This window comes from Lathamus discolor, chromosome 3 (assembly GCF_037157495.1).
Source record: "Lathamus discolor isolate bLatDis1 chromosome 3, bLatDis1.hap1, whole genome shotgun sequence".
In the NCBI taxonomy this organism is placed as follows: domain Eukaryota; kingdom Metazoa; phylum Chordata; class Aves; order Psittaciformes; family Psittacidae; genus Lathamus; species Lathamus discolor.
The window spans coordinates 135,553,100-135,577,677 of record NC_088886.1 but is presented as its reverse complement, the minus strand read 5'-3'; the positions used below and the strand labels follow the sequence as shown (position 1 = coordinate 135,577,677).

The window sequence follows — 24,578 nt, the reverse complement described above, 5'->3', positions numbered from 1 at the left end:
TTAAAGAAAATGGATACCACGAATAGAATTTTCTCCCCTGACCTATTAAAGATCCGGGCAGTTTTGGGGGGAGTTGGATTGGTTAACTTGGTGGACTTTCTTTATTATAAAAATAAAACTCATATCTACTTTTAAGTGTGAGAATCTACGTTATGGCTGTGTTCTTAGAAAGAAACAGGCTCCTGCCCTGTTAGGCCCAGCTGCATGATGCCCACTCCTTTTAGTTGTGCAACCCAGCTGGAACCCTTGAGTTCAGTGGAAATTGGGGTCCTGTCTGTGCTTTTACTCAGTTACAGCAATGGCAGTCACTTCCCCTTATCTTTAGGAAGAGTGTGTTATCACAGTACCGCTGCTGCCAGAGGGGTTGCGGTCTGTGCGGACTTTTTCGGCTAAAAGCCGGGTAGAAGTCGGACACAAGAAGGGCCGGGCGACAGGCTGAGAGGCCGGGATGCCCCTTTCCCCAACCGGCTTTTCCCCGGCTTTGCGGGGGGTGGGTGGGGTGAGGGAGGGTGTGTCCTGGTGTCCTCCCTGTATTACCAGGACACCGTCCTTCCCGGGAAGGGACGTGTGGATTTGGATAGTTTGAAGCTGATGAAGTGCGAGCTTCGGTGCTCACTTAGACTTTGATCGCCGAGCTCTTCGGGAGATCGGTTGCGTTTTCTGGCTAGACAGACGGCGCCAAGTTCAAGCTGAGAGGTCCTGCAGCTCAGCTAACCCCCCTAACCCGGCCGCGGTCCCCGGGAGTGAGGCCTCAGCCTGGGGTTAGGGACTTCCTGACACCTGCCCCCCACCGCTTTTCCCAGGGACGCCGGTCTCCGCAGCTTCCCGAGGCGCAATGCCCGTGTCTGGCAGGCCCTGCCAGCGTTACCTTACTCCTCAGCCTTACCCCTGCCCTGGCCTCGCCCCGTGCTAGTCCTGCCCGTCTCTGGCCTGGTTTTGGGTACCTGCGTAATACGGGGTCCCATAGCTGAAAAGGAAGTGGGAAAACGGAGCTGTTATCGGCACCGTCGGCATCTTTAAACGTCGTTTGCGGGGCTGGGCTTGCCTGTGCCGAGCTCTCCGGGGGAGAGGGGCAGGTTTGCACTTCAAGGGGGTCTCCCCGGCCCCGCAGACACGCTGGAGCCAGGGGCTGTAGACATTTGCCAGACGTGTGAACTTTCCTCCATGCTGGCAGCTGTTATCTCTGCTCGATTCCCACTTTGATGTGCGTTCACACTTGCAAACGAGCCCTCCCGGGACCGGAGCTCACATATAAGAGCGCGCCGAGCTCGTAGGTCCCCTAGCCGCTCTCACCATGAGCCAGGCCCACCTCCCTTCCGCTGAGATCAAGCCCCAAGGGGTCAGGCCTCACATCTGCTGCGCACCTCCTCCACGCCCCCCCACTTCCCTCGGCAGTACCCCACTCGCGGTCAGAGCCGAGCCCAGACGGGGCGGGCCGCAGCCAAGCCAGCCGAAGGACAGTAAGACCTGCGCAGCCGAGCACGGCCGAGACAGCCCCCGAGAGCCTACCGACGGGTGCCTGTCGGAGCCAGGTGGGTGAGAACGCACAGGGAGGAAGAAGAGGGGTGTGGCGGGGGGGGTGGGGAGGGCACACGGGACCCTGGCTCCCGTCGGTGCAAGGGCTTGTCAGACTAAGGGAGGCGGAGGCACTCTCCGTAGCCGGGGAAAGGGCGTCACCGCTGCCCCTTTCTTCCTCGTTTGCAGCCCCCGACAGCGGCTGGCTGAGCGCCGACGAGTCCTCGGGCTACGAGAGCGAGAGCGCGGGAGGGGAGCGCGCTGCTGCGGCGGCTGAGGGGGAAAGCCGCGGGCGGCAGCGGCGGGCGCGGACCGCCTTCACCTCGGACCAGGTCTGCCGGCTGGAGAAGACCTTCCAGCGCCAGAAGTACCTGGGGGCCTCGGAGCGGAGGAAGCTAGCGGCTGCCTTGCAGCTCTCAGAGATCCAGGTGGGTTCCAGGGGAAGCGGATTCCGATTTCGGGCTCGGCAGTCTCTCTTCGGCCTTCCTTGAGCTGAACAGAAGTAGCTGTCTTCAGCTGGATTTATCAGGGCCTGTTGGCCGGCTATTAACGAGTTAACAGTCTGGAATTTGGGGACACTTTCTAAAGGGAAGGTATCGAGGTTCCTTTCTTTTTTTAGTAAGATAAACTGCTTGTCCTCGATGTGCAGCGATCTGTGCAGACCTTGCGAACCTTGAATATGGTCTCAAAGACTCAGAGTGATTAATCTAAACTTGCTGAACGCAGTCACTCGTCCTTTCTAAAGTCCCCAGATCCTCTGCCTTCTGTCAACTAGGGCTAAAGTCCATCTTTGTCACCTAAAGTAGAAAAAAAATGGCAGAAGCAGCTGAGCTACACAGTGTTCATAGTGTGCATGTTATTTTTAATCAAAGTTCCTGATTTGTCTCCTTAACCCCCCCACCCTGCTCTTATTTTTGCTCAGATCAAGACCTGGTTTCAGAACAGGAGGATGAAGCTGAAAAGGCAGATACAGGACAACCATCACAGCCTCGTGGCTCCTGCTCCACTCTACAGCTTCCCCCCGGCCACCTCCCCGGCTCTGTTCCAGGATGGGTTCCTCTACCCCTTTGCTGCTCAGCACCAGAGACTCTTGCCTTTTGCCCCGGTGCCTGCTGTGCAGTTCGGCTTCTCCTTTCCCAGATATGATGCATCGCAAAGTACCTACCACTTCATGGCAAATGAGCTGCCCTACTACCATCGACACTTTCTCCCTCATCCTTCCTTCCATCCAGTTACTCAGAACAAAATGGACAAACAGTGTCACCCTGTATATGCATTATAGTGAAAATGAAGGTGCAGGCAAAGGAGAAAATTGTATGCTGTGATGTATAGTGTGCTCGGAACCTCATGTCTGATTTGGAGGAGTATGTTTATTATTTTAAGTTAAATGTGAAAACATAATTTTATATTTGTACTAAATGATATTAAAATCTATTAGGTGTGATGCCACTCTTAGTATTTTTTTGACAGGATATTAATTTTTTAAGTATTGGTAGTCCAGGGAACTGGATGGTGAAAAGCAATAGCAGAAATTGCTTTTGCAAAATTTCTCATGGTGAAGGGCAAAGTTATTAAGGTTAGTCTGGATGCACATGTTAAAAGAACGGTTTTTATTGCATGTAAATAAAATCTGAACAGTTATATGTGTCAACTCTATATAGGCTGCACTCGTACAGTGTAAATGACCATGGTCACCTGAACTTCAGTTTGGGTAACGGAGAAGGATTTATATGTTTTAATACATCTTAACCTGACTTTCCTATGCTCATGCTGAGTGTTGCAGTTTAAGACCACAGCTGAACTCAGGACACTGAGGTGTAGAGTGTTGTTGAGTGTGTTTGGCAACCTGGACCTTAACAGTTGCATCACACTGTGCTTTTGGTTGAGCACATCCTCCAGAAGGAAGGATAAACTGCTGGTGAGTTTCTTTTCTGGATATTAATCAATGCACTGCTTTGTATTAAAGCTCAATTGTATTGGTTCATAGCCATATTGTTTAATGGGATTTTTCACCACTAAATGCCCATGATAACTGCTGATAACTGCATTTTTTAAAATTATTTTAAGTAAATTGAACCCTTTGGAAGAAACATTTAAAGTGACTTGTTCAAATTTGTGTTTTGACAATCCTGAAATCTGTTAGATTTTTGTTCTTCCTGGGATCTGTTTTTGCTCCTCTCCTTAAGGAGCTTGCTTAGCACTTATTTCTTTTAATCTATTACACTTTAATAAAGTTTAATTCACCTCAGAGGTCTCCAAGATGCATTAGAAACTAAGTTGATTGATTGCTGCATGGTAGTCTAAACTTTCCTTCTTCACTCTCCAATCCAGGGAGCCATTAAGAGTTTCGATTTAACAGCCTATGGGTTTCTCACTTGTGAAAGGACAGCTTGAAAGTGGTAAGGAGAATTTTCTCTGATGATGCTGTTGCAAACCAGGTATAGTCTTAACACCAAGAGGATCTAGGTTGACATGTTGGAAGAAAACTTGCTGGTCGCTGGGGGAGGTGAGGTGCCTCTTCCCTACATCTTACAGTCTGTTCAGAGGGCTGAGAAATGAACATGTTGTCCCTTCAGCAGCCCAGCTGCATCTTGGAGTGGTGCTGTCTTAGTGTGGCACTGAGGGGATGTGTGGTGTGGAAAATCCCTTCAGGTGTCTCTTACCCTCCCCCTGGATAGGAAAGTTTGGAGTGCTTGAGAGTGGGTTCAGAGAAAACCTCACCATGGCATGTTCAGGGAATTCCTTTTCGTCAGAGATTATAATCTGACAGGAGATGAGACACAGGAGGAAGGACTTTGGATGAAACTTGTTCATGTCCCCTTGTGCATCTCAATATCCCTGATGTCTACCAAAGACTATTTAGCTTTGCCTTCTTTAGCTCCACAACAGTTAATGGAAAGGCACAAGGCTGTTGTAGGCCCTGCTTATCAACTTTTTTTGTTGTACTGTGTGGGTTGTCTTTTTTTTTTCTCTTTTTTTCTGACAATTGCAAACTAGTCTAACCATCACCTGATAAACAGATTATGATGGTTGGGTGCAGGGAAGATGTAATCACACCTGCTGCAGTTGTTTTATACTGATGCAAGATCTCTTGTTTCTCATTATTCCCTGAAGGCTTAACTTTGCTATTTTTCATAAAGCTTGCTTTGGGAATTTTAGGAACAGTCCTAACAGAATGCTGCCGTTTAAAACTAGTGAGGCTGTTAAGCTACAGCTGAAGCTTTAGAAGTAAAATTGAAGCAATCTCATTTTGAATGTTTCAAGAGACCTGAACTTGTGAACAACTCCAGTGCTTTCATCAGATTTAAATTATACATAAGTTTGACATTGGCATCAAAATACATTCTTGCCAATTAATTCCTTAGCCTCACTTCTCTTTAAATGCACAAATGGACAAACATGTGAGACAACTTTAGTTTTTTGGAGAATATACAGATAAAAGAGAACGCTGGAACAAAACTTGTTCGTTTTTGTTCTTAGGGATGCCACCTTTGGTAGCATTTTAATTTCAGTTTATTTGCTATTCTTTACAAATGTTTCTCTAAAACACCACACAAGTTGAATGGCCAAGGCTTTTAACAGTCGTCTATTACATGATTAGTATGTAAACTGAAGTGTAAAAAGTAAACCATCTTTTCTGTGGGGCTCCCCACATGTTTATAGGATAGGAATATTTATATAGAATTTATTATATAGAATATAATATATATAATATAGAATATTATATAGAATATTTATATAGAATTCCTTTTGGATAGGAAAATTTATGTAGAAGTTTCAATGCAGCAGAGTGAAGAATGTAGGAATAAAAGGAAGTTTCAAGTCCTCCGCTTCTCTAGTACAAATCCTTTCTCCTTTAACATAAACCCCAACATTTGATTAAAGCATTAAATTGAATCAACAATACTTAATATAACAAAATAAGTTAAATAATTATTCTTAGAGATATTTGGCAGTTCTGATTTAGACTACAGGTAATCGTTGCATTTTTAACAGGAAGGAAGGTATGGCTGGAACCTCAGTCTTTTATGGTCATCAGTTAGAGTCATTGCTGGAATTGCAGAGGAGTAACAAGATAATCCTGGGCTGGAAGGCAATAGTAATGCCAGACTTGGCAAAGCCGGGTGAAGAGACTGAGCTGCAACAGAAGGTAACAACAAGGCAGGGCTTGGCATAGCTGGGTGAAGGGAAACTGGAGAGGTAGAAGTGATGTTGACATCCGTCCCATGAGAACAGTTGAATGTAGCAATATCTGGGTAACAATGATACGGCAAAAACAAGCCTGAGAAAAGAGCTTCCAATCTGGCATCTTGAGTCTGACGTTTAAACTTCATACGACGATTCTGGAACCAGGTTTTGATCTGAGGGAAAAAAAAGTTAAAATTAGAAAACAAGCCATTGGTCCCTTTTCCACGTAGTAATACATCCTGAAATCAGACTATCAGAGTGACAGAATATATTAACAGTTATGAGTCAGGGCTAGTAACATTGATCTATATTCGGTAGAGCAATTGTCTCGGCATAAGGAGGAATCAAGCTGTGACAACTCTGTGACACACGGCGAGCCAATTACTCAGTTTGACCAGGACTGTAACTCAAGGCTGGCTCAGTGTTTTTTTTACCTCTGATGAGGTTTTATTTTTTTTTTAAGTTTTTACTTATAAGTGTACTTTAAGTATTCACTGTTCATTTGTGTATTGTCTCGGGTTTAGCACAAAACATGCCCACAGTGGACACAGAGCTCAAGCAGCGGTGTAAGCTCGATCGAGCTGGTTCTCTGCCGGAGGGGTAGGGCTGGCCAGCGGCTTGGCCTACCGCACCTGCGGGAGCCGTCGCCGGCCCCCCCGAGGTTAATGAGGTGCCCGCCAAGGACAGCAGGGGCTGAGACGCCTTTCCTCTCCCGCAGCTTTCAGAAGGGGTGCTGGGCCCGTGTGCCCTCGGGCGGAGGCAGAGGGGAGTTCACCTGGCTCTGTGAGAGGTTCAGCGCGGCGGCCAGCCGCCGCTTCTCGCTGGCTCCGATGTAGCGCTGCTCGCGGAAGCTTCGCTCCAGCTCCTGCAGCTGCGCGGCCGAGAACTTGGTGCGGGGCCGCCCGGTCCCTGCGCCGGCCTCCGCTTCGCGCCCGGGGCTGCTGCGGTCTGCGGCCTCCCGGTCCCGGCTCGCGGCTGGGGGGACACGAGCGGACCTCAGGGCGACGAGGGGGATGGTGGTGGGGAGGGGATGACGTAGGCAGCGGCCGCACGTGCGGCTGCTGTCCTCCGACGGCATCACGCGCGGCGACCGTTAGCCCAACGGCCGCCACCAACGGTCCCGCATGACTCACCGCAGTTGGCCGCGTTCTCTCCGCCGCAGATGTCCCCGTTCGGGGAGCAGGGAGCTGCGGCTGTGGACCGGGCTCCGCCGCAGCTGCTCTGGGCCAGCCACTCCACCGAGAAAGGCCCCTTCTCCATCTCCCCCGCTGCTGCCGGTCCCCGCTCACTGAGGCCGCCCTGGCTCTGCGGACAAACATTTAAAGCACCTTCCGCGACGTGTTTTTTGAAAAGGCCGCAAAGCATCAAATGAGACAGAGGATAAAGGACCTCATTGAGAGGTGCTTTAATCTCCCCTTTCAGGTGATTGTTACATCCGCCTAATCTCTGAACGCAGCAGTTAGCAGAACTCAAGGCTACCTGACCTGGCGCCAAATTCAGCTGAGTAGTCTCTTGACCACGTAGCTGCTGGTAATTGCATCATGGCCAGTGCTTTTTATTCTGCCCAAGCTGGCCTCGACTCTCGAATCAAGCCGTGATTCTCTATCTTTATTTCCCGGTATGAAGGACAAGGATTCAGACGGTACTGATAACAAAGAAGGATATAGGGAGGCCTCTTTTATGAGACTTAAACCCAAAGCTGGAGCTCCTTTTGCCCGTTTGGAATAATCCTGTTGCCTTTCTACCGGCAAAGGAGTGACTCAAGGTAGGAACAGGTAGTTCTCGAGCTTGCAAACGGGTAAAATTGTGGAAAAAACACTGATTCTAGTATCTTCCCTATATGCTTATGAGTAACACACCACTCTTTACAAACTCAAGGTGTGTAGATGTTGTTTGAATTAGTAATTAGTTGGAAATGCAAAGTTAAATACTTTTTCACTGCTGTCCATGAGCCAGAGTGCTGCAATTAGGACTCTTGTTTCGAAGCAGGAGGTACCGCTGTTGAATTCAGGTTATGCAGTATCAGAGACTTAATGAAGTATTCCAGGAGAGAAGGTTTGAAACCAGATCACAGTAGCGTTAGCCTGGCAATTTGTTAGATCATTTGTAGAAAGTAGGGTGGGAAGTTTTGACTTATCTAAAAGGTAGTAAAATAAATTAATTCTTATTAATTTATTTAAGAATGAGATTAAGTAATACGCACTTATATTTCAGCCTATTGGTTCAGAATCAGAAACACTGAGAAAATTACTGTTCAAGTCTTAAAACACTATCTCCTTTCTCTCACCTCAAGAAAGAAATGTGTGCATTTCAAAGTAAACAGTTCTGATGTTCTTATAATGTAGATCAAAGAATAGGAGCGTAAACTCTGTTCAGAGGCAGTCTGTTCAGGGATGATTCAGATAAGGGTGAGAAAAGAACCACTTTTACGGCCTGAAGTGGGCCTGGGATGACACAGTCCTTATCCTCGGCAAACACAGGCTAACACATTTACAGGTTGTTTCAGTAAACAGTCACTACTGCCTGAGTTTATACAGTCACAGATAATGAACTAGCTTTCACGCAGAGCTGAACGTGTTTGAGACAACATGTTAATTCTTAGACTTCAAAGAACTTCACATCACCTTCTATGGGCAGTGGTGTGTTTGTAGTGAGATGGCAAAAGTCAGATAATGCTACCCTTCTAGCTCTTTTTCTTGTAGGATTTTCTACATTTTCTCAGGCAGGAATATTATCTTCCCCTATAAATATAATGAGATTTGGATGTTTTTTTATTAAGTGTGCCAAAGCATGACGTAAGAAAAAAAAAATCTCTCTAATACACGTCTGGGCAGACTGCTTTTACTTTTCCTTTTTTTTTTTTTTCTTTTTTTTTTTTTTTTTAACAACAAGAAACTTCTCGGAGGTTACTTACATAGGCTTCGAAGAAATGACTGCATAGCTGGCATTTACGTTTTATTGAAAATCTTATGTGAATAGACTAAAACGGTTGACAGTGGCATTGTCTTGAGGTGCTTCTGATTCCATGATCAGCAATCTACGGCTTTTAAAAACAATTAAGATGCAAGTTAGAAGTTACAGCTTTTTTTTTGCCCCCGCCCCCCCCCCCTTTTTTTAATGGAAATAATCCCACAAACATCCCTACCTCCAAAAAATTCCAAACCAAACCCCTTAGAGAAACCTGCAGGGATTTTTTCCTGCATTTATCAGATGAAATCGATCTTAAAGGTCTTGGACCCTGTGCTGTAACATTTGGGAAAAATTACTGGAAAATAATTCAGTATTCAGGACAATTTGTCTGAAATGGACCATTACATATAGTTTTAGTTAGCTTGGTTTGTAGTCCTACATACCAGAAAATTAGTCCCAGAAAGAGCAAAGTTTTTTCTGGGAAAATTATAAAGTTATAGAAAATTTCTGATCTGAATTGTTGAAATATATTCAGTGTTACAAGTAACATCTAATCAGAAGGATGAGTAAGACATCCTTTGTTATGTTACTGTTTCTAGGTTTTCATTTGTTATTTGTTCATCTATTAAAATGAGCACCATATTTTTAAGCAACAAAAGGATTGCCAGTTGTCAGCTTTTAAATTTCTATTTTGGTGATAATGCAGCTTGTGGTTTTGTGTGTTTGGCTTTAAAACCTTCAATCATTTATCATGCTATTATCTAACTAGATTGGAATAATCCATTTTATAGCTTTTAGGAGAAAAGCCTTAATTTCAAAAGACACATGAAGCTAATATAAAATGTTTGCAGGAGAGTAGTTTTTCAGGCTTGTGCTATGGTTAGCCTGGTGAGGCTTCCTTCTTTTTTTTTTCTTTTTTTGGAACTGAATCACCTGAGAAATTCTTCTAGGATTTCTCTTTACATCCTCTGAAATAGTTTGCCTTTGAAATTGTGCCTTGGAGCCTAGGAGTAGGGATTTCCACATTACCCAGCTCTTTTTGAAAATCAAGTTTCAAGTTTTAAAAAGCGGTGCTGGTGGGGAATCTCCTTTGTTGTATCTGCTGGTGATAAAAACTTGCATAGATTTGAGTCAGAATTACTCTGAGATTGTTTTCTGCTGAGGATATTTTTGCATTAACACAATACTTTAAAACCAGTGCTAGTAGTTTTGATCTATAATTGTAAACAACACAAACATACCATTAAGGACTTTTGCTGCTTCTTGAGTAAAATAAAATGTATTGACAACATTTTTGTGTTGGTGCAACTGTTAGCAGAAAACCATGTGCAGACAGAAAATTAAAGTAGCTCTGGTGGCTGCCCATGTTTTAAGTACTGGTCCTTTTATTGTAAGAAGTAGATGAGATAATGACTAAACTTTTTTGTGTTGGTGTGTGACTGCATTGTAAAAGGTGTGTAGTGTTATCCTATGTTAGAAACTCAATATGTGTTTTGTTTTTAAAGGCTTTTAATACTATTTATCATTGTTTTTTCTGCAAGATCCTTCTGTTTCCTTCAGTTGGTATTTTAATTTTGGTGGTTTGGGTGTTTGGTGTGTGTCTGCTTGGGGTTGTGGGTTGGTTTTTGGTTTTGTTTTTTCTTTTTTTCTTTGTAGGAGTGGGTTGTCCTAATTCACAGCAACAAACTTTAGTTTTGACAGACAGGCAACTCGACCCTGTAATGTTGGAACAAAATTACAGAGGGGAGCTCAAAACTAAAGAGGGAGTGTCAATGGGTATGAAGGTACTAAACACAAGAAAACATATGCTTAAAGTTAATTGTATTTTTATATGCTAACGTTCATGCACTGAGTATTATTATGATGATTTGCCTAAGATGGAGAACATGGCCTGAGGCAAAGCCCCATTCAAAAGGCTTTGATGGAATGATTGTAATGCCATAAGCGACCATCACATGAGAGCAATTACAATTTAAAGGCTAATTGTCACATGTTTCTAGTTAGCAACTAACAGTCTGCAGGTCCTGTGATGAAACATCCCATCTTCCACTGATTATTAGCACTTTCTGTGAGCACATGGAAACATATGTTTAACAAAAAAAAAAAAAAAAAAAAGACCTAAATTTTGAATGTAAATAGTAAGCTAGAGAAATGTAGTGGAGACGTACATGACTCACAGTTTACTGCCATCATTTAATGTTAACATTTCTTGACTGAGACCTCAGTGAAAATGCTTGATATCACATACAGCCATGTTTTATTTTGCCCAAGTCTCTTGTTGAAATAACTTTATGGAGTGTCTCTTAGTAATGTATACTTTTTTAGTCATTGCATCAGTTGTGAAGATAGTAAAATCAACACCATGAACATTTTGCAGGAAATTATGGAAAATATTAATGCATAGAAGCTGTACTAAGATTTATCAGTTTGCTAGCAATGAAAAACACTGGAGATGGATTAATTCAATCTTTTGAACAAATATTAAGGGCATTCATCATGTGTTACGTATCATGTTAATTTCCATCTCATACAAAGGCCACACCTAGCTAAACAAGATGGGTTGACTAGAAATAACAGCTGTCTGTTGTTGGAGTTGTTCCACTGCTCCTCCCTGTTTTTGGGCATGCTTTTCCACACATGAACTGACTTTAGCTAGCCCTCTGATCTATCAGGGAGTCCATTGTAGGTTTCTAAGCCAGCAGAAAAAAGGAAAAAAAAAAAAAAAGAAAAAGACATGGCCTTTAGCAGCTAGAAGCGTTAAACCCACCTACTGAAGAGCTGGATAAGCTCTGTAGCTTGCACAGAGGAATGTGTGAAGCATGGAAGGGAAAAGAAGCAGGAGGATGCCTTTTCATAATGAATAGTTTTGTTGCTTTATATAAATAAATGCCAGTCAGTGAGCCAGTATAATTACTCACGTTCTCCAGATACACTAAAGTAAGGACTGGGGCAATGTGGAGACACATATAAACAGGTGCATAAATTCACTCATAAATAAATGATTTTTGAATATAACTTTACTCTCGCGGCTTCCTCTTTGCCAGCCTTTCTAGATGTTTTGATTATGTCGGTTTGACTCTGTCGTATGCCCTCTGCTCCTTGCTCTATTACTTTTACTGAATAGAATGTTGCTGGCTTCTACGGGAGCAAGGCCTCATATGGTGGTGCTGGATTACGCCACCTAGTGGCACTTTGCAGTACTCGAAGCAGAATGTCTAATGGGCTGAACTCATGCGCTTCCTTCCACATTTGATTCAGCAATGGCTGGCTGACACCTTAATTTTAATAGTGCATTGTGCTTCAGTAAAGGAGTAGTCTGTTGCTGCTCAGGTTCCTTCTGACAGTGAAGCATATCATATGGTAATGGGAAAAAATATCTTTAATGGAAAACAATAATATTTTAGGTTTAAAATTCAAATAGTACTTAATTTTAATTTAATCCCCTTGACACATTGTAAGGCACAAAAATTAAGAAAAGAAAAAAAGGATATTTGTTTACAAAGCTTTGACCCATCTTATAGGAAAACTGTCCTAGATGGAAGAGATAGGTTGATGATGTATCAAACAACTTTTCTTCATTTTAAAATATTTCTTTTCACTTTCTGCTTTCCTTTCTTCACTTCATTTGTAGTTTCCCATAATTACAACTGAGAAGGCTTTGGTCCTGAAGAATGAAGGAGGACTCCTATGGTGGAAAAAAAGAAAAAAAGAAGTAATAATTTATAAGACTGAAAGCATTGAATTCAGACTGCATTGTAACATGTGTTTTATGAAGTAGAATTAAGACTGTATGAATAATCCCAGTATGTCTTAACTTCTTAGCTCCTAGTAGATTGCTTAATATTTATAAATATTTTTTTCTTAAAAAACAAAACAAAAACCTCACAATGCGGACTTGTGTCAAAGCTCGCTATCACGAATAGTAAAAAATAAATTTTGCTGACAGTAATAACTGTAATCCGTGCTTTGGTAAACCCAGTCTCCTTTGGTTTGATATACCGTTTCTACTATCCCTTCCACCTCTTATTACAGCAGCTTCCTTCTCCCCGTGTTTACAGGGGAAGTGTCGGCAGGGGGAGCGCTGAGACCGCGGGAGAGGCTAGTTCTGCCTAGAGCGCAGCCGTGGGAGGAATCCCTCCAGCCTTTCGGCCTTTCGCTGCCCTGAGCGGAAGCGTAGCTACAGCGAAAGGAAAGTTTTTGGAGGATGCTGAAATTCAGCAGGTCCTTTCCGGAGTGCTTGTGAAATCTGTTTGGGTTGGCATTTTCGCGGGGTGTACACCTAGGACTTGTTAAAAATTGGAACAGTTTTCACGAGAAAAAGAACAGCTACACAACTCATACTTCTATGCTGTATATTAAAAGCTGGAAGAATTAGAACTCATTAATTAAATTGCTGTAGCATTTGTTTCCTATAGTAAAAGCCCAACTAATTAACCAAAACCTCCTACAGATTAATCACAAACCGAGCTCTTTTAGGGCAGGTATCCAGTCAGGTTCCCCTCTTCTCCGGCCCCCCTCCCCCCCCCCCCCCACGTGTGTGGTTATTATTACTTAAGTTATTAAAACTGCCATTCTTCAGTGGAAAAAACCCCACACCCCAAAGTTAACAGAAAAATACCTGAAGATTATAGCTTTTTGTGTTGGCGGTTTTGTGTGTTTGTGGTATTTGTGTGTGTGTGTGGTTTTTTTGCTGGTTTGGTTTTATTTTGTGTTTGCTTTTTTTTTTTTTTTTTTTTACCCTGAGACCTACAATTTTCCTCTTTTTTTGTATGTCTTTGGTGGAAGGTATGAGGGACTGTTCTTTTTCAGCAGTAGTGAGGTGTTTCATGTGCTCAAATCTTCATATAAAACTGTAGTTTTCTTTTTCATGTTTAGTAATAAAACTGACCTCTTGGCATCTGCAAAAAGAAAAAAGCTTTGTGTAGATGCTGGAACATGAATTTGAAGGCTTGGCTTTAGTTTCAATTAAAAATTAAAGTTTATAGTATGTTCCTGATGTGTTAGGGTGGTTTTTTTTGTTTGTTTGGATGTAAGACCATGACTGCTTATTGCTTTCCCGCTGTCAGTTATGACAGTGCTGACAGGTAGTGTTACAGACTAGTTAGATTTACACGTGTCAGCGAGTCTTTGAAAAAGGGGGACATGAACATATTTCTCACTAGCTAAGTCTTGGCTCTTCTCTCTAGGGTAAATCTGTCATGGCTGTTTGTGTTGGAGAAAGTAAGTACAGAGAAAATACAAACACTCTTTCCTCAAACTGCAATTCCAAAGATGTCTGTAAGTGTCCTTCCAATTTAATCAACTTCTGTTTCTCTTCCTTCATTATGCTGATGCAGCTGGTTTTGCTGGTGCAAAATGAATCAGATTGGAGAACTAGTTCCACTGGGAGGGGGGGGAAGCAGAATTTTATGTCTGCCTTTTCGTTTCCTTAGGCAGGTTGGTTGTGTGATCTGTTTAAAGCTCAGATACAGTGAGGCAGAAGTAGGAATAGGGAGACATGGGAATCGCATAATGCTGGTCACAACAACATTGTTACCAAATATGGAGGGGAAAAAACCCCTCAAATATTGTTCCTTTTGTCTTGTAAGTCTATTGCTTGCAGTGATAATGAAAAACTGTAATAAAGTTAATGTAGCCTGACTTCTGAGAGGGCTTTTATTGGTTTGGTTTTTATATTTTAAAATGCTTATGTTTATCAGTATCTCCCAAAGTGTAAACTAAAGAAGAAATAGTTAAGAAAAAATTATATTGAAGTAGCAAAATATACTAAACAGCTGCAGCCTAGCTTTTCTCTACCAGCCCCAAACTTGACAGGATTACTTAAGAGTTCTGTCAGACCCCAGAGACTTGTTTTGAAGTGGTGTTATCAGCACCATTGAATTTCTCTTACAGCAATTCTTTGGAAAATCTAGTTTCTGCTTCAATTTGATTTGTCTGAACTATTTGTGCTTCCTAGAAAACTGTTCCACAGCTGCAAGTGACCTTACCCAATAGCTTACAATGCTGTTGCACTTACCTTTTGAGCTTCTGGTTGCACACTCCTGTCCCTTAACTCTTGCTAGGACTGACATGTTTTAGATTCCTGTATTAGAGGGAGTCTTATTCATGCATAACCCACTATTATAACAGAAAACGGTAGATCTGGTTTTGGGGTTTGGGTGTGTGTTGTGGTTTTCTATGGTGCTTTGTTCTTGTTTCGGGTTTGTTTTTTTTTTTTTTAACCTTTGCACTACAAAGTTAGTCACATATGTAAGAGTCTGAAAACTGTCATACGCAGTGCAAATTCAGGAAGAGATTATCAAGGCAGGTAAAAGGCAATTGAGGTATCACCCCTTCTATCCTTTTGACTGCTTTTAAGCTGTAGGGGATTACAGAAAGAAACACCATAACAAATAGGAAGTTTTAGTTGGCCAGAATTTTTTTGAAGTGTGGGCATTGTAACTTAGATTAACTGTATTTTTATTCCTATTCATAAATAGTTTTCAATTTTAAACTGCTCCCAGCTGTCATTTGCTTGTACATCTACCTGCGTGACTGAAACCCTTCAGTGTTTTAAATTACCTTGAACTATCACATATAAATACAAGCTGATGTTATCAATTTGTGCATAAAATATATACCAGTTATCTAGTTCAAAATCAGTACAATATAGAATCTTGAAACACATCTTGGTTCAGATGAGGTACAGGGGCAAAAATAATTCCAAAAGGGAAAAATCTGCTTCCCTTACCCGAATACAGATGAACAATTTCCCAGCAAGTGGAGTGTGACATTACACTCCAGTCATTGTAATGCAAAATGCTGGTGTTTGTTCTAATGCAATCAAACTTTCTTGTTTGTTTTTTTTTTTTTTTTTAATCTTTATTTTCTTTCAGAATTATAATGTTCTACTCATATTTCTGCTGATAGAAAGGAAAAGACCTTATCTCTGAGGAGAGAAATTGGTCATGAAATTGCTTAAAAACCCTAAGGTAGTTAATTTTGATAGATTTCTCCTTATATTAGAGGTAGATTTGCAGTGCTTTAGAACAGTAATCACCAGTCTTTTCTACCTTGGTGCTTCTCTCTTTGTGCAACTGGTGTAGTGTCAGTGTTCATCACTGTCTTGCTTCATACCTGACAAATTTTATTTTATTATACTTTGATGGACATTTTTTACTTTTTTTATCTGCAGATAAAGGTGAGTTCATACTTTTCCCTATCCCGTGTCCCATTTTTTTTCACATTTCTTAACAGGTATGAGAAATGACAAACAGAATGTACCATAAGAGTTTATTTGTGCAAAGGAATTTTGTTAAAACTTTCACTGCCCATTTAACTCAGGCAGTGGTACAAATTGCAATACAGTTGTTGAACAGTAAAATCCTTAATACTGATTGTATTGTAATGTTATTTGCATTTTTCCAGCCCTTCATTGTACTCCACTGAGTATTTACTATTCAGTAATGTTGCATGTACCTTTGTATGTTATATTATGATACTGTTTTGTTAGTTCATGTTAACGCAATGTTTTCAAAGGTGAAAAAGATGTTTATAGCTAGGGTTCTGCCTTTGTATTTAGGACATACAGAGTGGAATCCTTCTGTTTTTGCCTCCTAGGTTTACAGCTCACACTTAAAACATTTTTTTTTTTTTTTGTGGTAACTAGTTTGGATCTTACTCTGTGCCACCAAAATAAAAAAGGGAAAGGTCTCCGCCTGCACCGTGTCTTTTATTCTCTCTTCAGTCTTGTTCAGGAAGGTGTTTAAGCATAGGGTTGTGGTCTGTGTTTGAGAAATTAAGCACAAACTAGACAGAGGTGGAAAAGCTTGCAGATAATCTGTGCGTCATGATTCTATCCTTTCTCAAGATTTACTAGCTCTGCTCCCAGTTTCTCTCCTGGGTTTTATCATTTGTATGTCATGTTGTTTCATCAATATATAAAGCAACACGAACCGACATGACATACAAATATAAAACTTGGCAGTTTTATCGGGAGCAGAGCTAGTAAAAAAAATAATAGAAAAAATATATATATACACACACCTCACTATGCTTATAAAGACTGGTGTGCTGGAGTTAATAAAAAAATGTGGAGTTTGAGAATAGTTAGAGGTATGTTAAGGTTTGTAAAGTTTTGACCTCAGACATGAAAGCTGGAATCAGTAATCAGTGAGTAGATTTGCTCTTTTCGGTGGATTTTAAAATCAGAAAAAACTCCCAAACCCCAAAACATAAAAAAACCTAAATCAATGAGGTGCTTGTTTATTAGTTCATATACACCTGGTACCCCAAGTTTTTGTAAATAAAGTGAAATGATTCCCATAACATAGTGAACGGATGTAATGTTGTATTTCATGTTTGATTTTAGGTACCTGTTGTGGTTTAAGCCCAGCCGGTAACTCACAATCATGCAGCTCGTTCTAAGTTTATTTTTATAAAAGCCACTAAATTTTAAATTAACAGGAAAAAAGATACCAAATGTTAAAATTCTCTTGGTGACATTCTTGTTGTACTCTTTCAGCTCAATCTTGCTGGTTGCCTTGCTATTATCATGATCTTCGGCCTGATATTTTTACTGATTTCACTCCAAACTCAAATATTTTGTTTTCTTCTCTTTTTGGCTATAGCTGAGATGACATTTTTCGTATTAGCTTTTAATTTACACTGTGTACTTTGTGTCTTTAAAATAATCCCCAAACCCACCACCACCAGCAAAAAACATCATTTGTAGGCTTGATACATAGGACTTTGGGAACTGTTATAGGCTAAGTTATACAAGAAATGTATTAAACGTAAAATATTTATTTATTTATTTATTTATTCATGTTTGTGTGAAAACTGGAACTTGAGAAACTGTAAGTTATATGGGAGTTTGTCTTTTGTTATTTTATGGAGGTTTTTTTATATGCTTTTTCCATTTTTATGTGCAATAATTCTAGAGGTTTCTCTTAAATTTAATGAGAGTTCTGACATTTCATGTGTTGAGTTTGTTGGATTTTTTTTTTTTATACCCCAAAATCTTTCCCTTCTTTCACAAGTGAATTAAGTAATGCATTGTTTCTGTGCTTCCATCCCTTTTACCATAGCTTTGATATGAAATCAGTGAAGATACAGTTGTGGATGAAATTTTTTTATTGCCTCTTAATTTAAGAAAAAAAGTGACATGCTAATAGAATAGTTTTCTGACACTATTAGGTTACAAATAAAACAGTAACTTCTAAAATATTCATTTAGGCTTGAATAGTATAATATAACAATAACCATTGAGTAAAATGACTTGTAATGCACCGAGGTTTGCTTTTTCTAAGCACATAGCTTTGCATGACTTGTTAGAATTTGTAATGCAGGGCAATGCAAACTTACAGTCTGTGACTAAAACATTAGTTTCTTATTTGGTTTGCAGTATGTACATTGTTTCATAGGTAATAGTTTTCCCAAGCATTGATGTGATACATTGCTGTTTAGAGTAAATAAAAGTATTCTGACAGAAACATTGTGTGTTTAATGACTGCTTTTTTTTTTTTTTTTCCTGAACAACACCCAAGAGAACTTCTACGCTTCCGCTGCCAAGATACCTGTGGGTGAAAGAAGAAAAAAAAATTAGCATGTTTATAATTTGATTTACTGTTAACTGTCTGATTTTTACAAGCGAGGAATTTGTAATTCCACAAGTGCAGGCATCACATAAAAGTTACTTGGGATCTTAAAGGATCAAGTCCTAAAAATAAATAATACATTGCAGACAGCTCACTTCAGAACATTTGCATGACTGGGCTTTTTACACACCTGAGTGATACTAAATTCAGTACAGATTTACTCTCAGTAACTGAGATAAGTCCAAAGAGTTACATTTTTGCAGTTTGTGTGACTACATTCCCATTATTTTAAATTAGAGGGTTACGGGAATAAGGAATACAGAAGTAGCTTCTTAGCAGTGCTTATATCTTAGACGGAACATTAAACCAAACCATATATTAAATACTGTAGTTGGATAAATGCTTAAAATATTATTCTTATTAATTATTAATAATATTAAAATATTATTCTTATTAATCTTACCAGAACCAACATTCAACCATTATATCAGGGTAAATAATATCAGTATCTCATTTTACAGTTTTTGACAGTTAAGTGAGATTTTAATAAATTAACCTTTCATTTCTTCATAAATCTGTGTTCTCTATACATTTCTATAGTTGCCGTGGCGATGCTGTTTCAAATGAACGGTGAAGTACCTCAGTTGCCCCATTTTCCCATGCCCTATACCTCTTTAGATCAAATTCTCAAAGAAGTATATGCATAGGAAAAAGGAACAACGAGCCAGATTGCGATCATCTCCACTTGTGCCAAGAATAAACCTGGAATATAAATGTATAGATTAAGGAGAATAAAAATACATTATATTCTTTATACAGTGCTTTTTTCTTTTGAACTGTAAAGCCGGTAAAAAACAGTGCAGGTTAGAACAGAGGTTAAAGTATAAGACTACCAACATTAATGACTAGGATTCTGTAGAGACTTAACAGTATTTAATATGTAAAAAATTCATCAGTGCAATCTAATTTTTTTAAATACATTAAAAAAATGTAGAATTCCTAGGAAAAATGAAGAGTCAGCTCTGTAGAACTGACCTGAAGATAAATTACAGTCAGTATTAAAATCCTGTTTTCAGAGGATTGCACAGGATTGAGGCTTTTTTATTTAAGAGCTATGAAAATACCTATTTGAATTACTAGCAAGTGCATGACAGAGAGACAGAGAGACAGAGAGAAAAAAGGTTTAGAAATTACAAAATTCTGTAAAATAATTTTTACAAATAAAGGGACTTACCTGGTTAGCTGTCTGATTCTTGAACTGCAATAACTTCGTTTTCTTGAGAATTTATGCTTTGCTCAAGACCTTGAAGTAGTATGAACAATACAGTGTAACTGTTTTCATAAGTGATAATCAGTTTGCCCCTTGCCAAGGTCTTTGCTGCACCTGCAGATTGGGTGCACAAAAAGCGCTGCTTCGTAAAACTGCTGAAAACGTGAAAAGTATCATTCATATGTAGGGGGAGGTAGAAATGGGAGCACAATGGACGACAGGCCTGATAGGACTAATGAAGTTATGTCTTGAAATGGGAGCTGAGAATGAGAATTTATCGTCTGTGTTTTCTTTCACGTACGTCAATAGCGTTTGGAAAATGTAAATCTGGGACTTCTTGTCCTCAGACCCTGTGCTGTTTTCTGTCTACCCCCTGTCTTCCCCAGCACACTGTTTTTGAGAATCTCTATCATGTCCTTCACTGCAATTATGACTTTACTGGGGAGATATCAAGGTCTGTGTACAAGGCTTTGTTTATCCAGGCACTGTGAGGCTCCCTCCTGGATGCCAAGGCTGGGAGACATGTTTCACCATATTTAATCTTATTTGCTAACAAATTCTTTAACCATTTGCTTTCAAGTTGCTGTCTTTCTTTTAGGACCTTTATTTTGCTATAAAACTTGATCTCCTGTGTAAAGAGTATCTATTTAATGTACTAGAAGTCTTGGAGTGATCAGCCAAAAGTGTTTGGAATTAGTTCAAATTAATTCAGACAACTACTGTGTCACAAATAGTCACAGTACTAATTGTTATGTGATGTTGTTTATTCATAAGTTTGGGCACTCCTGAAATTCATGAAGTGCACTTTTTCACTGTCAAGATTTGTGAAAGTTTCCTTAATTTCCTAATTTTCATTTTGTAACCTCAGATTCAGTTTGTTCCTTCCTGTCATAACAGTCATTGCATTCTGATCAAGTCAGTGACTTGAAATAAAAAGGTTTCTGGTTTTAGATTAGGATGAATCTTTCCTTAGATTTTTACAAAAGATACAATTCATTCTTCCAGTTTTTCATCAGAGGGCTTCTGTGCTTTTGGCTTGAAGCCATCCTAGCTGTGTCCTGAAGCAAATATTGTATTTTTGTGATTTATAATATGTAATGCTTACTTCAGCTGTGTTGGGCTTTTTACCTTCAATCAGACAGTTATGTCACCTGGAAAGAGAAAACGGGTACTGCACAAAACCAAAGACTGTTCAGAGCAGTACTGAACAGCTCTTGACATAACAGACATGCTAAAGGAATTGTCAGGTTTGGTTTCGGTATATGTTCTTTTGACAAATAGCTATATGGGGGGAAGGAGGGAAGTGTGGTGTTTTTTGTTTGCTTGTTTTTCCCCAAGGGAATTGAACATTAAACTACTGGATTAGCAGCTGGAATACAGGCACTGTTTATGCTTTAGTCTTGAGTCCTAGATAGGTCATCTAATGCAGGGTGAAAGGACCACCAAATCTGGGAATGGTATGTTTTGACATTAGATGGTGTGTGAAGGTTTGGTTAAGGCCTATATCCACAGAAGACCTTAATAACATCTGAAGTCATTTGTGAGGCTTCCATTTTTATGAACATGAGTGGCTGTTCATATAAGTGTTCTCACTGAGAGGAATAAGATTGTTTGCTTGTGTGTGAAGGAACAGCTTCTTGATTTTTGTGGTTTATAATTGGTATGACATATTTGTGAATTGGGAAAATACCCAGTACAGCTGATTTGTAATTTATCAGGCTCTCTAAAGAACACAGTCAAAGCTGTTTTTTATTTAGAATGCAGAACCTCACTTCATACATATGTGTAGACTTGTGGATCATGGCCGTTAGCTGCTGGGTTTTGTGTGTTGCTGTTGGATTTTTGCTCTGTGTGTGTGTGTTGTGTTTTTTGGTTTTTGTTTTTTTTTCCCTTTTTGAGAGAGAGAGAAGGGAAAAAAAAAAAAAAAAAGAAGCGGTCAGATGAATTGTGTAGCACTGATGTGTCTTACAGGATAGTTTTTTGTTTCAACCCCTCCTGAGCAGTTAGAATTAGTGGGACTAAAAATCCCAAGTATCTTGTAATGCATTTTCAAAAGAGCAGATTACAGTGTTTGTGAAGCTCTGGAGTACATTTTTCATCAGTTTACACACAACTCTCTTAGATGGTGCCATAAGCAGTGTGAAAGGGACTTTTTATTTAATTTTTGGGCAGCTGTAGTGTGTATGTGTGCTTTTGCAAGGACTTATTTATGGGTCTCAAGTTGATTTTCTGCTTTGGGATTCTATCATAGAAACAGAATAATTAGGGTTGGAAAGGACCTTAAGATCATCTAGTTCCAACACCCCGGCCATGAGCAAGGACACCTCACACTAAAAGCAGGGACACCTCACACTATTTTTATTTTATTCTTTTTTTTTTTTTTTTTTATTATGACACATACAGCTTTGTATAGATTTTTCAGTTTTCAATGTTTCTGTCTACGTGAGAAATTTTAGTTGGAAGGCATCTACAGCAGTCATCTAGTCCACCTGCCAGATCAGGGCTGACCAAGTTAATGCATTTAACTTGTGAGAGAGGTTGAAGTATATTGGAAAAAGCCTCACTTAAAACACCACACATTTCCCTTAAGAATAAATAAGGTTCTGAGTTATTTGTTAAGAGAACAAAGCAACCCCACCAACAAAAAAAAACCCCAAAACCACCCCACCAGCCAGCAACAACAACAACAAAAAAAACAACCCCAAGCACCCCCCCTTCCCCAAGAAACCCCAGAGAGAAACCCAAACTAATAAACCCAGAAACCCCCACCAGCTTCCCTCTCAAGCCCCCTCTGAATCCCACACAGGGAAAAAGAAAAATCAGCTGTCTATTACCAAGAAATGATTCACTCACTTACTGCCTTCAAAGAGACAGGATCATGATAATGTCTTTTGAATAGTCTAATGTTGTAAATAGCTGCAGAGGTGGAAAAGCAGTGATCCTCTGGTTTGTATGCGAACCTTCTTTGTTGGTTTGGTTTTTTTTGTTATATTTTGCAGTGGACCTGGATGACATTGCATGTGGGACAGTGCTGGTTATTGCAAATATTTGGCAGAATCCTGTCTGTATTCTTACACAACTCCAAAAGTGGGTGATTGTAGGATTGAGAGTGCTCTCTTTAAAGTCAGTGGTCAACCTCCCTTTAGCTTCAGTATGCACTTAGGCAAACGTGCAAGCAGATTCTTACACTGTCTGAACAACAGCCTGGATAAAACCATGCACTTTTTCCATTCAAACCTCGGTAAAATTCTATGTAGTGTATCGTACACTATTGTTTAAGTGGAGCTAACAATTAGTTTTAATTACTGGAAGTGATGTTTTAAAAGAATGCTTGGTGTTCTTGTGGTTATGGAATATAAATATATATATATGTATTTGTCAAGGCTAATAAATCCAGAAAAAAAAAGCCATCCCAGTGCTCTTGATGTTATTAATTTATTGATCATTACCTTGGGGAAGAGGGAAAGTTTAGCATTTTTAAACTGGGACTTAAAACCTAATCGCCTAAGTAAAGAACATTCCTAATTGTATGTAGCTGCCACTCTTTAAATGCTCTATTTGAACAGCCCCTTTCTCATGTGAAAGTTATTCTGAATTGTTCATCTAAAACAAACACTTGTAACCTGTCCTTCCATGAAGGATTGTTACAGGGTAGATGCAGGCAGAAGGGAAAGCTAAATGGGCTGTAACACACAGACATGAGAGAAAGCCCTAGATTTATCTTCCATCAGCCACATGATTTATAATCTTGAACTGTGGCTTTGAAACAAAATAGGTTGGAATGCAATTTACTGGACCTGTATAGCAGCTTGGAAAAGTATGATTAGGCTGGAAGCATAGTTTTTAGTAGTTGAAGATACAGTAGCAGTTTGGGTGTCTCTCTCAAGCTACTGTTAATAATCAAATTAAGAACAAATTTTTAGAACAGTACTCCTCAGAAAAACTCTGGATGTGACAGAGCTGGGCCCTTTCTAATGAAGTTCTTCTATGTTTTAAATGTAGAAATGGTATTTGTTAGACCTACCATAGCATCTGAATTAAAACTGGAATGTTCATTTACAGTTGCACATTTCGTATAATGTCCAAAAGGGGGAAGATCAGAAATGAAGGTGTTTTTTTGTTTTTCTTTTTTTTTAATGCAATTTACTCTTTATATTCTAAATACAAAATGGGATCTGTCCCATGGTACTGACTTTCACAGTTGAGCACAGACACTTACATATATGATTTCTCCTTTCCATTATTATAAGTTCCATGCATTTAAAAAAAAATAAAAAATTCTTGAGCCAGTGTGCCTTTTCTGATTAGCAGCATGATGATCATAGGTACAGTTTCAGACAGTTGACATGTAAGGCTGTTCAGTATCCATAATGGATCTGGCATTCTTGATAAACATATGATTAGCGCATGTATGTTTATATAGGTATATATGTGTCATTTCAGTTATTTTCTGTCTTTTTGCTATGCTAAGTAGCTATGAATTAATATAATTAATATGCACTTTCTGAAGATAGCTTTAAAAACATTGTGAAGAATTGCAGTTGCTATATGCTGAAAGTGCTTTGGGTTACAGTGGCCTAAATTCGGGAGGGATTAGGACTAATGTATATGCACTTTGTGATGTTTGCATGTGATGACTTTTCTTGTTCTAAGAAATATTTTGATTTCTATTTTCACTTTTTTCTGTGAGTGCCTGAGAGACATATTCCTTCTTAAATGTCAGATATAGCTTTAATATTTCTTAATATGTTGCCCTGTGGAAAGTAAAATACCTGGTATCAGGTACAGCAACATTATTTAGAAGCAGGCTGAGTCTTTTTTTGCCTTTCTCTTTTCTCTTGTATAAAACAGGAGCTGCTTTTTTTTTTTTTGCTTTCAAGGCCTTTGCACACAGTCAGGACTTGTATCACTCTCATTTACTACTGAGAAGTTGATTCATGCCTCTGACTGACCAAGAATGACAGTATTTATTATTATGTTTCCAAACTAGAATCTTTGGCTTTCTACTATGTGACATGGTTTTGCTTATACATTTACAAAGTTTTTTTAACTAGCTTTCTAGAAATCTGTGGTTAAAATTCACCTTTTGCCATGGTACCTTCAAAAGCTATCTTAAT

The 24,578-nt window shown here is 39.8% G+C and overlaps 2 protein-coding genes and 1 long non-coding RNA gene across 3 annotated transcripts; 1 reads left to right on the top strand and 2 right to left on the bottom strand.

Moving 5' to 3' along the window:
- Positions 1-1,090: 1,090 nt before the first annotated feature.
- LOC136011280 (homeobox protein vent1-like) lies at positions 1,091-3,763 on the top strand. The gene is made up of 3 exons (XM_065672916.1): positions 1,091-1,532; positions 1,705-1,943; positions 2,438-3,763. The coding sequence occupies exons 1-3, from the start codon at positions 1,295-1,297 to the stop codon at positions 2,795-2,797; spliced, it is 837 nt and encodes a 278-aa protein (XP_065528988.1). The 5' UTR covers positions 1,091-1,294; the 3' UTR covers positions 2,798-3,763.
- Positions 3,764-5,184: 1,421 nt separating this feature from the next.
- Positions 5,185-7,112, bottom strand: LOC136011279 (homeobox protein vex1-like). Its single transcript, XM_065672914.1, has 4 exons — positions 7,093-7,112; positions 6,837-7,008; positions 6,479-6,678; positions 5,185-5,876 (listed from the first exon to the last, which is right to left on the bottom strand). The coding sequence occupies exons 2-4, from the start codon at positions 6,961-6,963 to the stop codon at positions 5,505-5,507; spliced, it is 699 nt and encodes a 232-aa protein (XP_065528986.1). The 5' UTR covers positions 6,964-7,008; positions 7,093-7,112; the 3' UTR covers positions 5,185-5,504.
- A 10,597-nt stretch (positions 7,113-17,709) lies between these two features.
- LOC136011276 (uncharacterized) lies at positions 17,710-18,898 on the bottom strand. The gene is made up of 2 exons (XR_010611313.1): positions 18,748-18,898; positions 17,710-18,170 (listed from the first exon to the last, which is right to left on the bottom strand). It is a non-coding gene; the product is annotated as an uncharacterized LOC136011276 (long non-coding RNA).
- Between the last annotated feature and the right edge of the window lie 5,680 nt (positions 18,899-24,578).